The 13,869-nt window shown below is 44.8% G+C and overlaps 1 protein-coding gene across 2 annotated transcripts in view; it reads left to right on the top strand.

The window, feature by feature from the left end:
* CycY (cyclin Y) overlaps positions 1–13,869 on the top strand; it is a 43,396-nt gene that overhangs the window by 26,832 nt on the left and 2,695 nt on the right. For both annotated transcript variants that reach the window (XM_089579133.1, XM_089579134.1), the window contains exon 6: positions 11,905–12,138. In XM_089579133.1, the coding sequence (XP_089435259.1) occupies positions 11,905–12,138 (234 nt within the window). The remainder of the gene's footprint in view (positions 1–11,904; positions 12,139–13,869) is intronic.

Raw genomic sequence — 13,869 nt, 5'->3', positions numbered from 1 at the left:
TCAAAAGTGCATACAAATAGAGGAATAACAATAATGCCATGGAAAGTATCTACAATATTACATCACTTTGTGTTAGTATAGTCAGCAGATATTCTTTAAAAAAAATTTCTTTTGAATACTAAAGATGTTCCTCAAGACTTTATTTCTTTAAATAATTGGTTCCAGAATATTATATAAATGAATTTAGCTGTAAATTTGCCGTAATTTGTTTTGATCTTAAGTAGCAGGATGTTTGCATTAGCAGCGAACTTAATATGATTGATTACCTAAATGAATTTAGCTGTAAATTTGCTGTAAACATCGATTAAGCGATGTTTGTTCCGTCCTCGTGTTTTTTCCGCGCTGTTTTACCATGGATAGTAATAACCAACTTGCCCACCTTTCTGTACGCCTAAAGCAGTTCCTGTGAAGTCTGCAGTAGGGTGAATGGTGTGTTATTGCATGAAGAAAGTCAAAAGCTGAAGTTGACTATGAATGATGAATGCGTTGTAAAGACTTATAACTGTATGTTGTGGAAATTAAAACTGAGTTTTTATTAATAACCTTATTCCGAACGCAACTTTTTTTAATACGTTTTGTGTGCAGGTCAAATTTAAGACGAATACCACTCCTGGTACAGTGGTGCATCGGTTAAGCGATGCGCCACTACCCTGCTATGGCAGGTGCTGTCATCAGTGGGACCCAGGTTGCCCTTCCCAAGCAACCTCTAGCGATTAATTGAACTGCCGCGGTGGGCAGGTTGCTAGGTGCGTGTGTGTGTGCGTGCATGCATCTGTCCATGCATGTACACACCTGATCAGGTTGCTCGCAACCCAGATGGCAGGTGAGCAGTCTGCCACAAAGCTAGCTTCAGACAAACACACAACAGCTAAATGTGGGGAATGTCCACTATAGACCAGAGCACGAAATGAATTTGAGCACCGCAATTTTGAAAGCGCTGTGGCGCCATCTGTTGAAAGCGGAATTTCGGGCTGCCATGCGAGGCAACGCGACACAGGGTGCGCACGGGAGCAGCAGCTAAACGGCACTACGTACATGCTGCACAACGCCGTATTTGAAGACATAATTCACAGTGATGGAGTTTATTATCCTGCGACTTTCAGTGAGGCCATTGTGTCCACTGGCGGTCGGTTTTGTAGGCCCCTTGTCCACTATCGGGGCAAATGCCTCTGGGGACTCAACTCGTGTAGGTAGAAGTCCACGAAACGATGAGGCATCCCTCATAGTGCGAGTTGTTTTGGGACATTAAGCCCCATAAAACCAAACCAACGATGAGGCAGGGTTTAATAATGCAGTGAGCATTGCTACGAACTGTTCATCTGCATGCCTGCCCTTTGTATGATAATGCAGGAATACGTGTACAAATACCAGGTCAGATATGGTTTTGTCAATCCACTATCTGAACCCTAGCTCCGAGGCTGGCACTTATTGCGAGCTACCAATTATGAACGTGCACAACTGCGATATTATAAAATTCGGGGAATCCTGACGAAGTGTTACTTAAGCACATGAGCACTCGAGCTACAAATGCGAGCTGATTTGAACGGCCAAAATGGGCTCAAGGAGGATCACCCCATTCGACCAAATTCATAGGATTCTATTGGTCATACTTCAAGCCACTGCGCTATTTCAGTGCGGTAAATCAATGCTGTAGCTTCGGGCTGCATGGGGACCATTACGGTGCACGCAACCTCCGTAGGGAGGAGAGCAGCAGAGCGACTCCTAGCAAGAAAACAGGCTTTCAGCTCTACAAAGGAGACTTGTATTTACAGCGTCCCTAATGCTGTGAGCATACCAGCACGTTCCCATGACACGATCATTGAATGCTCAATGTATTGCGATGGCCACGCAGTTAGGTAGACAGTTTCAAACACAGTACTTACTTGTGCTTTCGTATTTGCCTTGTATTTTGTTCTATCCACAGCAGCAATCCATATTTGATGCAGGTCGGCATTTTTAATGCCCGATGGGATACGAAGCACTCTCTCTCTCTCCTCTTTCCTGTGGCTGTTAATGCATGCATAGACAACGCAGTGGTGTCCAGATGACTTCTTGTACTTCCAAGAAAGTGACACAGACACATTTAAGGACGCTGAGAGGTTGCAAAGCTCGCTTGTTGTGCATGGTACAAAGGAAAAACACACTAGGACAACGTGATTGTGCTCTTGCACTACCGTATTGTAGTGCTGACAGACATGTTTTGAATGAAGGAGGCAGGTGTGCTTGTTAAGTGTCTTATAGAGTGAGTGGCCAACACCGCTGTCGACTTGACAGTGCATCAGCACGTGTCAGCAACATGGAAAGCGCGTGCTGTGATCTGCGATAAGTGATAGGCAGGCCACACAGACAAGACAGCAAAGAAAAAGGACAGCAGTGAAGTTGTGCTGTTGCTGGCAGCCTCAGTTATTATTTTCATCATTTTGCAGCCAATCCACCTGAGTACCTACTTCTCAGTTCAGCACGGTTGGCATGCACGTTTAATTAGTTCAGAAAATGGTTGAGAGTGCTGCATTATAGCAGTGCGTGAGTGCAGTCGTTTTTTGTTTTTTTTCAATGTTTCGCAGGCTTTCTTTAAATGGTGGGCAAAAAACCATGCAGGAGGTACATAGCTACGAAAAAAAAAAAAATGGATTTTAATGAAATGCACTTGGCCCTAAAGTGATTGTTAAAAATTTTCCATAATTCATCTTAGCTAATGACCTAATTAAGTGGAATATAAAATATTCTGAGGAGTGCCACATGACAGCAAACATGGTAGTTTCACCCAACCGTGGTTCAGTTTTTTAATCCTGGACTGTTATGGGCAACACCTTGTGTGTGTGCGCATGGTGGGATGAGAGTTGAAAAATAAGGACAAAAGAGAGAGAGTAATCGTTGCATGCAGGTGTGAGTGCATATGTGGGCGTGTAGAAAAATGATCTCTCCACTTGGCCTTCTGCAACCCTTGTCTACCTATTCTTTCCTTTGCAACCATCAATTTATTATTCTGTTCATTCACGACCTGTGCAGGTCAGTTTTCACCTCTTGGTCTCTCGAGGGTAACGCGTTCTCTGGTCAGTGCTGCTTTTTTGTTCCTCAGTTTGCTGTGGTATATATTTCATTCCAGAACAGTTCTGGACAAATAAAATGGGTGAATATTGTACAAAAGTAGCACAGTGCTCTTTCAATTTACTACTATGAAAAGAGAACATGGAGGCACTTACTTTTGCATTGGAAGGGTTAATGGTAAGTAAATGCTGCCTACAAATGGACAAGGTAGAGTGGGGATGCTTTTGTGACAATTGAATACTTGCTGGTCTTGCAGGCATCAGATTTAGTGAGCTGCTATGAAATTTGTAGCACTATAATTTATAACATAGAACACTCTGGGGCAGAGGAATGTCTATTTAGGAGCAGTCTGGAGTACTAAAATTTTGAATCTGGAGCACGTTGGAGCAACAAAACATTGGTTTAGAGCACTCTGAAGCATGCAGCTTTGTTTCCGAATCTCTTAAATTGGCAAACAGCACTATAAAAGTTTGAGTGTGATGTAAAGATGTGCTACACCATTAATATGGCACAGAGTAGGTAGCATATGAGAGGTCTTCACGCCGTGTGAGGAGACACCCTTGTGAAATATGACTGACTGTAATATTTAGTTGAACAGCCAATACACTGCACGTACCTACTCTCGAGCACAATAGTTCAAATGCCTGAAGTGTGGCTGTTCACTCCTCTTTATTAAATCTCCTTCACATTAAAACCTCTCGTTTCTCATATGTTGGCCAGTCCAGTCATGCTTTCTTGCACACTTGTAATTGCCTCACTCAGAAGCAAATAATCACTGTCACCTCGTTATCCTTGTGAGCCAGGCAAGTTCTGATCAGCCCCTGTGTTGGCTGAAGCATTGTTGTCATTTCCACCTGTAGCGCACACAAAGGCTGCACTAACCTTGAACAATGTAGAGGGCACCACTTTTTGAACAAATGGCAAAGCTCTGTGATCACCATGTTGCACAACTGAAAGTATGGCAAAATACAAATGCAGCAATACCATGCAGCCGTGCCCATTTATGACGAACACTGGCCTAATATCAATGAGACTGACACAGCAGTTAAAATCTGGTAGACTGAATGTCCCCAGATGCGGTGCTCGGTTGCAACGAGAACTCATGCGCCAGAAGCCCACGTCTAGGAACACGCCACATCTCCATTGAGTGTGTACATGAGCGTCAAGAAATACACGGGAATGATGGGCATTACATGTATGCGACAGAAACCAGGAAAAAAAATCCTCCACGCAAGCTCAGCATTGCAGTCTTGCAGGAACCTGGAGCTCACTGTGAGGCTGCCCGAGTTAGGTGTGAGTCACAGGACGGATGCAGAGTGGAACGACACTAAAATGTTGTCAACACTTCTTGTTCCTCCCTATCCTCCCCATCATCCACCTGAAAAAGCTTGCCGCCTAACCTGTGCAACTGAATGGCTCTTAGCTTAAAGTGGATGGGCAAATAATGCCTCACAGCCATATTCGCTGTCGGCGATGTTGCCACGAGATTTTCACAAATGGACTTTTCAAAAGTAACTGCCATTTACCCTGTACAAAAATGTAACTGCACACCATGGAACACTGCCTAGGCCTTGCTGCCATACTGTGCATACCATCAGCGTGGGCTCTCTCCCCAAGCTGTCGCTTGTCAGCGGTCAGTGTTCCTGTGTACATACTTTGCTCATGACACTGTGTCAGCCGGCTTGCTGCTCAGCAGCCATGCTTAACCGCTTTGGCTGCTAAGTGCACCTCGAGACAGAGATAAACAGTTGATGTGTTCTACGCTGTGACCGGCTCTTCTTTTTGCGTGGAAATGCCTTGGTAGTTTGGTTTGGTAGTGCGAAAGCATCGACCCCTCGCAATGCGGTGGAATCAAGCGAAAGTGCCATCATCAGCCTGTTTCAGACTCTCAATTGAGAGCGTACAAATCGCTATAATCACACATTTGCATAAAGAGCCTGTCAGCAATCCAAAAACAACGAAGTGTTCCCAGTTGGAGAGGTCAGCGCAGAACTTTTTTTTTTTTTTTGTCTTTAAGCTCTTTGAGCTGGTCGAACTTATTTCTAGGCGTCGATATAACACTTACCGTAAGTGCTGGTTCCTTTTTAGCTTTCTGGATGCTAAAACACAGTTCACAGAAACTTCGATTTCTCCAGCGAGCTGTGGTAGACATGGCTGCACAGCTGGTTCGCTGTCTGTACTGCGTTGGCCTTGGCATACCTTTTCCGGGCCTCAGCTCACCACTTTTTGCTGTGTTGTTTTTCACTGTGCGCTGGCAGCGTACGCAATCGCCATGTTTTACGAACGGGTAGGTAACAGGGCAGTCGGTAGTCGTCTCCTCGAAGTACTTGGGTGGTCTCCATTTCTATGCAAACAGTCAGATTAGATTACACAGTGAGGCTTTTATTGTTTCGCCATTATCACTGTGATGACAGTCTTAACTGCAGATTTACCAGTTATGAAGTTTTGTCTGGGATTGAACACTGATGCGGTTCTTGCAGTCATGGCATGTTTCATGCACGCCGCATGCAAGTTGCGTGCTCAGCGCACCATCATTTGCTCACACTGGCCCTTTGAAACCTTCCACGCAGAGAATGTCATTTTCATCTAAAGTTTCCTTCCGTGATTACCGCTGAATTCGATACTGAAATGATGTGACATGCAGAAGCTTGTTTTTGTTTGTTTGTTTGTTTATGGGGGTTTCAAGCGACTCAGGCTATGAGGGACGCCGTAGTGAAGGGCTCCAGAAATTTCGGCCGCCTGGGGTTATTCAACGTGCACTGACATCGCACAGTACACGGGCCTGTAGAATTTTGTCTCCATCGAAATTCAACTGCTGCAGCCGGGATCGAACCCACGTCTTTCGGGTCAGCAGCCGAGCGCCATAAACACTGAGCCACCGCGGCGGCTCGCAGGAGCTTGTGGTTCATAAGCTCATGTCCCAGGGTTCCTTTTACTGACATCGGTGCAAGCTATGCATGTCGGGAGCAGATACAGTAGCACTAGTCAGCAAAGACAATATTCTGATGTGCCATATACACGGAAGTTGCCATATCTGCGCGTGTGAATTATTGACCAAATTCTATCTACGTCACAATGAAATGCAACCTTCGATCGTTTGACTCACTCTAGGCTTATTTGGCCGACAAGTCGGAATCACACTAATGTAAAGTAGCATCTGAAGGCATGCAAGCCTGAGGATGTCCATTGGCATCCATCTTGACACGTGTGCTGCTCCTGTTTTGTAAGCAAGAGAGAAACGGGCAGCAGCTCGAAAACACCTGCCTAAACTTTGCCGGACTAAAGATGGCTGTGCATATGGCATGAAAAGTATATCATAAAAGTCCGCGTTGCAACATTTGTTTTTGTCGATTTACTCATTCACTGCAAAATTCAGGGCACAAGGAAAGAATGCCACGTGACAGTCATCTTTGTTATAAGTGGGCTTCAACGGACCTTAACGTTTTGAAACGGTGGCAACAACTATAGTCTGATACAACTTAAGAAGGCAACGGCTTTTCCCCGTCAAAGGATCCCCTTCCAGCCAATGGCATCAGCCAATTCTCATGACCATGCTAGTGTCACAAAGCAGGGAGTGGTAGATAAAAGGTGATAGTCCCCTCCCTCCATAGTTGAGGATAGACCCCTCTCTCCATTGTGGCACCGCTCCCTGCATTTGTCACCCTAGCAGGGTCTGAGAAGTGGCCGACGCCATTGGATGGAAGGGGTTCCTTTGACGGGGAAAAGCTGCTGCCTTCTTAAGTTGTATCCGACTATAAGTTGTTTGCCTGTATTTCCGGCACACGACGCAGAGAGTTTGAAGCTATGCGGTGCAATTTTCCCAATTTTTATCGGGATGGCGCAGCTTATCTGGTTTGGCGCATTTGGCGCTACGGTGGTGTTACTGTATGAAGCATGTCATCAAAACTACCTGTTGACCTACATTGGTTTGCCGTAAAAACTATTTTCAGGGTAAATACCCATAAACCAAATCATTTGTACCAAAACACACTAAAGGGGCCACCCTGCACTAGCCATTAACTCTCCCTACTGCGCCCATTGAGCATTGTTAGCTCGCTAACGATCATTTCATCTCCCGATTTCAGAACCTTCTGCGTTGCTAATGACCACACTGCAGATATAGCTTGTAGGCAAGCAAAAGTTTTGTTTCCTATGCAGTTTTCTTTTGTCCCGCGAGGGGGCACTTTCTAACGCGCTGCGAAGAAATGACTCGGAACTGCGCTCATTGCTCGCCATGTTGCCCGCAAATGACGCCTTCTCCGCTCGACTTCGGAGCCTTCCAAGTTGCTTACAGGCACGGAGAACTGAAGTTTTGTTTCCGATATAGTTGTTTTTGCCCTGCAAAACGACATTTTCTGAACGCACACCGAAGATGCGGTACCATCAAAGTCGCTTGGCAGCCTCCACATGTGCACCACGCGCTCTAAAACATAGCAAATCTCGGGACTCCATTTCGTCTGTGAGTGATTTAATGGACGACCTGTGCAGCAAGCCTGAAGATGTTGCAGGGCGCTGAAGATGATTAGGTTTTTACATCGGTGATGATGGAAACCAGTCTGAAACACAGGCGGCTGTGCTCCAAAGCACAACTATAGGGTTTCCAGTTATTGTTCTGTAGCAAGAATACTATTCAAGATAGAAATTATTTTTTTTTTTGCCGACAGTGGCCAATAGAGTAACAAACATCTTGCATATTTCAGAAAATTTTTACATTTTTTTTCTTTTTAAATACAACCGTGTCATTGCAAGTTTTGTTCAATTTTTTCCTAAAATCTAGTTTTTAGCCAATAAAATGTTTTGTTGCAACACACAATTTGTTGTTTAAACTTATATGAATAGAAAGCACCTTTATTCAGCTCTGTTTTTGGGCATTGCAATAAATATTGAATACAATAATTTTTACAGAAAAAAAATGCACTGAAACCTACAGAAAATGGTCATTTTCCCCATGGGAAGGAAAGAGTTATAGTGCACTGCACGGGCTCGGGCCGGCCCGAAAGCCCGGGCCCGGCCCGGCCCGCGGGCCGGGCTTAAAGCTGCGGACCCGAGTCGGGCTTGGGTCCGTACAGAAACGGCTGGTGTCCGACTGTTCATTCACTATTGGAAAGTGAAGTACACAACTGCGGTATTGGAGCAGCGACACGGATGAGCTATGGGTTATAGTACGTGCTGAGAAAAAAACTAAGCTTTATTCATTCACTTATTTCCTTATTTCCACGCCACGGTGGCTTAGTGGTCAAGGCGCTTAATTACTAAGCCGGGGAACCAGGGTTTGCTCCTAGCCTCGGCGGCCACATTTCTATTTAGGTGGCAAGCATGACAGCCATGTGCTTCACAGTATCATTGCTCGTTGAAGAAACCCAGGTGGTCGAAATGATCCGGAGCCCTCTGCTTCGGTGTCTCTCACAGCCTGACTCCCTTTGGGCCCTTAAGCCCCCAAAACATAGCTTTTATTATGCAGCTATATTTTTCTCAAACATGTGAGAAAATTCACTAACTAAAGCGCGTTTGGTTTTCTTTTTCATCAGCACCGGAACGTCTCGTAAATGAAATAGCCACAAAAGCACGCGAGAGTTTGTAAATCTCATCTCATAACCACATCTATCCTTCCTCGCTTCTTTAGCATGGTTGCCATGACAAGTGTTATGCCCTGTAAGTTATCACATGGTTCGCGCGTTATCTTCTGTTCCACCAGTAAGAGTAAAATTCAACCGGTCTTAATTGGCCGTTGATCGATCGCCATCCCAAAACATACCTATACACTATTAGAAATACATTCGGGAAGAACATATTAGTTTAGGATGCCTATAGTCTTCAAAACACACACCGTGAAATACTCAAGCCTTTTAGCTTTTCGTTTCTAAGGCAACCAGTTCGGCTATGAGTTCAACCTGTGAGATCGCGTTCACCAAAAAAATGTCATTCCACTGCTTGCTAGGCAGCTTTAATGTTTATACTTCGCGGGCGGCAAAATAGAACTGATTAAAATCATGGGGGGAATGCAAGGTAGCCTATTACGCGCATATGCAGCCCTCTTTATTTGGCTCTTGGAACTTGCGAGTTTATCTTTGCGCACCTATACGAGATCACTGTCCAAAAGACGGGCCTGGCGAGCTCTACTCATAACCGCTTCCTTCTGGGTTAAAACCAACCAACTTTCTTCAAGCCAAACTGGGGGTTCAGAACCTTTGTCGGCCAGTTTCTTATCGGTCTGCTTGCTCAGAATGAGCAGTATACCTCAAGCGTTACTGTGAAACGGGCCGGGCCCGGGCTGGGCTCCACTCTGGGATTCACGGGCTGGGCCGGGCTCGCTAGAGCGATAATTTAGCGGGCCTGGGCCTCAGATTGAGGCCCGTGCAGTGCTCTAAAGAGTTAAGCCTAGGTCAGCAACTGCATTGTGATTATACCTAATGCTCCAGATATCAGCGTTTTTTTTCCCCAAGAATTTTTTGAGTCTAGGTGCAATCCCATGCAAAGAGCCCTAAGAAGCCTATATGGCTAGCATGACTGCTGGTTTGTGAATTAGGTGGTGGAATTCTCAACTGCAAGATTCTTGGTTTTGGGAATGCACCTCCTAATTCTGAACAAGTCTATTGTACAAACACAACAGATCATTGTAGAGTAGTTAGGAGTGGCTGAATACATTTGTCAGAACCCAGTTTCACTTAAAAGTGTTTGCCAGCATCCTGTTAGGGGCCCTAACCATCATTTCAGCTTGGCAAGTCAACAGATCTGGCAGGGTGCCACCATGGACATTTTATAAAGTTGCCTTCAAGGGAGAGACAAAAACGAGGATTACCATGGGCAACACTGACCACTTAGTCTAAATAAGAGGGGAATCACTGCCAGGTGCATTAGTCAAGGAAAGAGAGAGAGAAAAGTCTTTATTGAAAATAGCTTAAACGCTTGCTGGAACATTACTCGAAAAAAAAAAAAAAAGAAAATGGCGAGATTGCATGTCCAGTCTCTTGGCTTAACACTGCACTTTCATTTGGCCATTTCCATTGCATGTTACTACAGACCTCTCCTGGCCTATGTCACGGATGACATTTCCAAGGAGGGTTGATGGACATGGCTTGGAGTGGTTGGCAAAACGTTGCGCTGCTGGCGGCGTGGTGCAGTGGATTTCATTTCGTATAGTGACAATTTACTGTTATCTCAATGCCACTGAATTTTTGCATGGTGGAATGTGCTAATCGATCGAAGAAGACCAGCTGCATTTATTTTTTCTGCTTTCCGAATAGCAAAAAATGGGTTCTGGAACCATGCAAAGTGACCGACGTCAAGCGCTGTCAGGATCTACTGCGTACACTTAGTTGTAAGCAGAGCTATTTTTGGGTCAATAGGCAAGCACATAGTTATCCTCCCGAACAAATCCTACTGAAATCACGGCCGATCGAGTGCTCAAAGGCCCAGATGGCATATGCGACTGCTGGAAGTAGGGGCATGTCGCATTCCGGAATCTTAACATACCGTGCTTGTTCAAGCACTGTCATGTCAGAGTCGAAAAGCGGTTTTGCTTGTGCCATTCAAGAGTGCTTTTAAATATTAGTGAGCTTTGCATGAATATTATGCATTGTACCAAACTCGCTTAATTATTCTGCTCGCTTATTATCCTGCCATAGCATGGCTCTACCAATGTGCATCGCATTGATAGTTCTGTACTGCACTTACCCTGAATGCTATATGTTCTAGCAATGATATCGTGTGTTTGTCAGAACGTAATCTAAATGAGACAAACTAGAAATGTCCGTACTTGAGAGAAGAATCAGCTAGCCAAGCACAGCGCTTGTGCGTACGCTGCTGTCTTGCTCATCCATGTGCACTTCGTAGAGCTCTGCAGTCTCTTCTTCTGTGAAGGGCCTTTAGGATGCAGCAACTGGTGCCGAGCTCCGAAATAACCCCTTTGCCAACATGTCCTTCCATTGCCAGGTCCTATACATTTCAAGTGGTTGATACGATTTCAGTGCCTCCGCATTACAAGGGTCAAGCTTGTTCTAACTAGGTACACGACAATATCTCCGAAGTGCATGTTTGCCGCACACTTGAAATCAGTGTTCCAGCTGCCAGTCACTTATAGGTCTGGGTACTGCACTGTCATGTACCAGGGCCTGTCTAAATATAGTTGATTCAAAATTTCCGGCAGAAAATACACCTTGGCAACACTCCACACACACCAGGCAGACCGTGGACCGGAAAGGCCGCTTTTGCCAACCAAGCCTGTTTCCTTTTGGCGCACCCCCTTGATGTCACATTGTTTGCAAACAGGGAGAGGTCCATTCTTTTGGGGTGACATTGCCTGTAAAAGTGTGTTTCTGGGCTTCTCTAAACGTTTCTAATAAGGGTGACCTCACCAGCCGCAGATGTCTCCAGCTACGACAGTGGAGCTATCGAAGACGTGTGAGCGCATTTCAAAATCTGTGTCAAAACAAGTTGTGGCTTTGCCAAAGCTGCATTTTGCCTGCACTAAATGGCCTTCTCACCAAAGCAGCAGCTTTTATCTTGACAAAAAAAAGCATAACCATGACCATCTTCTCTTTCGCCTCTGGTGTTGTGCTTGCATAATTTGTACAGATAATTGCTACTTCTATCACTGCACCTTTATCTCAAGCTCCTCGGTGTTAGATGCTCATTTCTTTGTTCCACTCAGTACTATATAGGTTATGCGGGCATCTGATAGATATTGTGCATGAAGCATGCTCGTCATTGTCAGTGTCTTTTGCTATGGGCACTGTTGAGCCACCCTTTGTCTCTGCCACTCTGGGGCAGAGCAATTTTATTGTTGCAGATTTGTATTGACCTTCTCAACGGAGTGCTTGCAAGGTAAAAGTGCTTGTGATATTGTGCTCTGTGCAGGTGTGGGATGACCAGGCTGTTTGGAATGTTGACTACTGCCAGATCCTCAAGGAGATCACGGTGGAGGATATGAACGAGCTTGAGCGCCAGTTTTTAGAGCTGCTTCAATTCAACATCAACGTGCCAGCTAGTGTTTATGCCAAGTACTATTTTGACCTCAGAACCCTTGCTGATCACAATGAACTGGCCTTCCCGTCGGAGCCATTGAGTAAAGAAAGGGCTCAAAAGCTTGAGGTAAGACTGCCAAGCATGCATTCCGTCTTCTCATGCCATGGGGTTTGTCACATTCCCAAGAAAAGCCATTTAGCATATTGTTTAGTATCTTAAGGGGACAGGGTAAGCAAAAAATCTGAAAAAAAAAAAATCAATAGGTTTTTTTTTTTTCTAAATATGAAAGTACATTCTTTTCTGCATCATTTGATGTATCACACTTTAGGCTGTGCACTTTATATCAACCTGAAAAAGCTGTCTGACAGCAAAACAGTCAGCGACACACCCCCTTTACGAGCAGTGTGTTTTCTGTGCTTTTATGAAAACTGAAAAGACACGAACTGTTCCTAATTTTCGCTGAAAGAGAAAGCTCTCTGGCAACCATCCAGAACCCAAACGAGTCCTTCAACAGTGTTGTATGGGAGCGTGCTCCAAAAAATGTCATTGTGGGCCTACAGACATTGAAGATTGTTACATTAGATGCTGTTCTGACCTTCAACGATGGTGCCATCGCAAGAACTAAGGTTATTGAGGAATGCGGACTAAGTCCAGGCAGCAACACTGTCCGCTGTATGAAGCAAGTCGATCGGCGGCGAGTTTACTTCGCTGATAGAGCTACGCAGCAACACTGTCTGCTGCCTGAAGCAAGTCGATCGGCGTAGAGTTTACTTCGCTGATCGAGCTACGCAGCAAATGACAAAACAGGCACGAGAAGCAAAACGGCAGGAAAGTACATTCTTTTCTGCATCATTTGATGTATCACACTTTAAGCTGGACACTTTATATCAACCTAAAAAAGCTGTCTGACAGCAAAACAGTCAGCGACACACCCCCTTTACGAGCAGTGTGTTTTCTGTGCTTTTATGAAAACTGAAAAAACACGAAATGTTCCTAATTTTCGCTGAGAGAGAAAGCTCTCTGGCAAACATCCAGAACCCAAACGAGTCCTTCAACAGTGTTGTATGGGAGCGTGCTCCAAAAAATGTCGTTGTGGGCCTACAGACATTGAAGATTGTTACATTAGATGCTGTTCTGACCTTCAACGATGGTGCCATCGCAAGAACTAAGGTTATTGAGGAATGCGGACTAAGTCCAGGCAGCAACACTGTCCGCTGTATGAAGCAAGTCGATCGGCGGCGAGTTTACTTCGCTGATAGAGCTACGCAGCAACACTGTCTGCTGGCTGAAGCAAGTCGATCGGCGGCGAGTTTACTTCGCTGATCGAGCTACGCAGCAACACTGTCTGCTGGCTGAAGCAGGTCGATCGGCGGCGAGTTTACTTCGCTGATCGAGCTACGCAGCAACACTGTCTGCTGGCTGAAGCAGGTCGATCGGCGTAGAGTTTACTTCGCTGATCGAGCTACGCAGCAAATGACAAAACAGGCACGAGAAGCAAAACGGCAGGAAAAGAAGCACCAAACTGACCTAGATGATGGCTATGCAGCTGGTGCCTACTGAATAAATTCATCAAAATGAGTTGGCGAAGTCGAAATCTCGGGATTGAAGGTTTTGTTTACTTTAAATTCAGTTTTCTCAAAACAAGATTTTTTGTTACGTCGGTACCATTATTTTCGAAATGACAGTAGATATCAAGCTGATTTTTTTCTGTGCATACAGTATATATATGTGGCAATTTACTGTACCAAAATTATCAGCGTACAAATAACATTGTTTGTTTTAAAATAAAAAATGTACAAAATTTGGTCAGAATTTGAGTGTAGAAAATAAAAAAATCACTAATAGTTTTATTTCTTG

This window comes from Amblyomma mixtum, chromosome 3 (assembly GCF_055824585.1).
Source record: "Amblyomma mixtum isolate Tamu chromosome 3, ASM5582458v1, whole genome shotgun sequence".
Classification (NCBI taxonomy): Eukaryota; Metazoa; Arthropoda; class Arachnida; order Ixodida; family Ixodidae; genus Amblyomma; species Amblyomma mixtum.
This window is presented reverse-complemented; position numbering and strand designations above follow the sequence as displayed.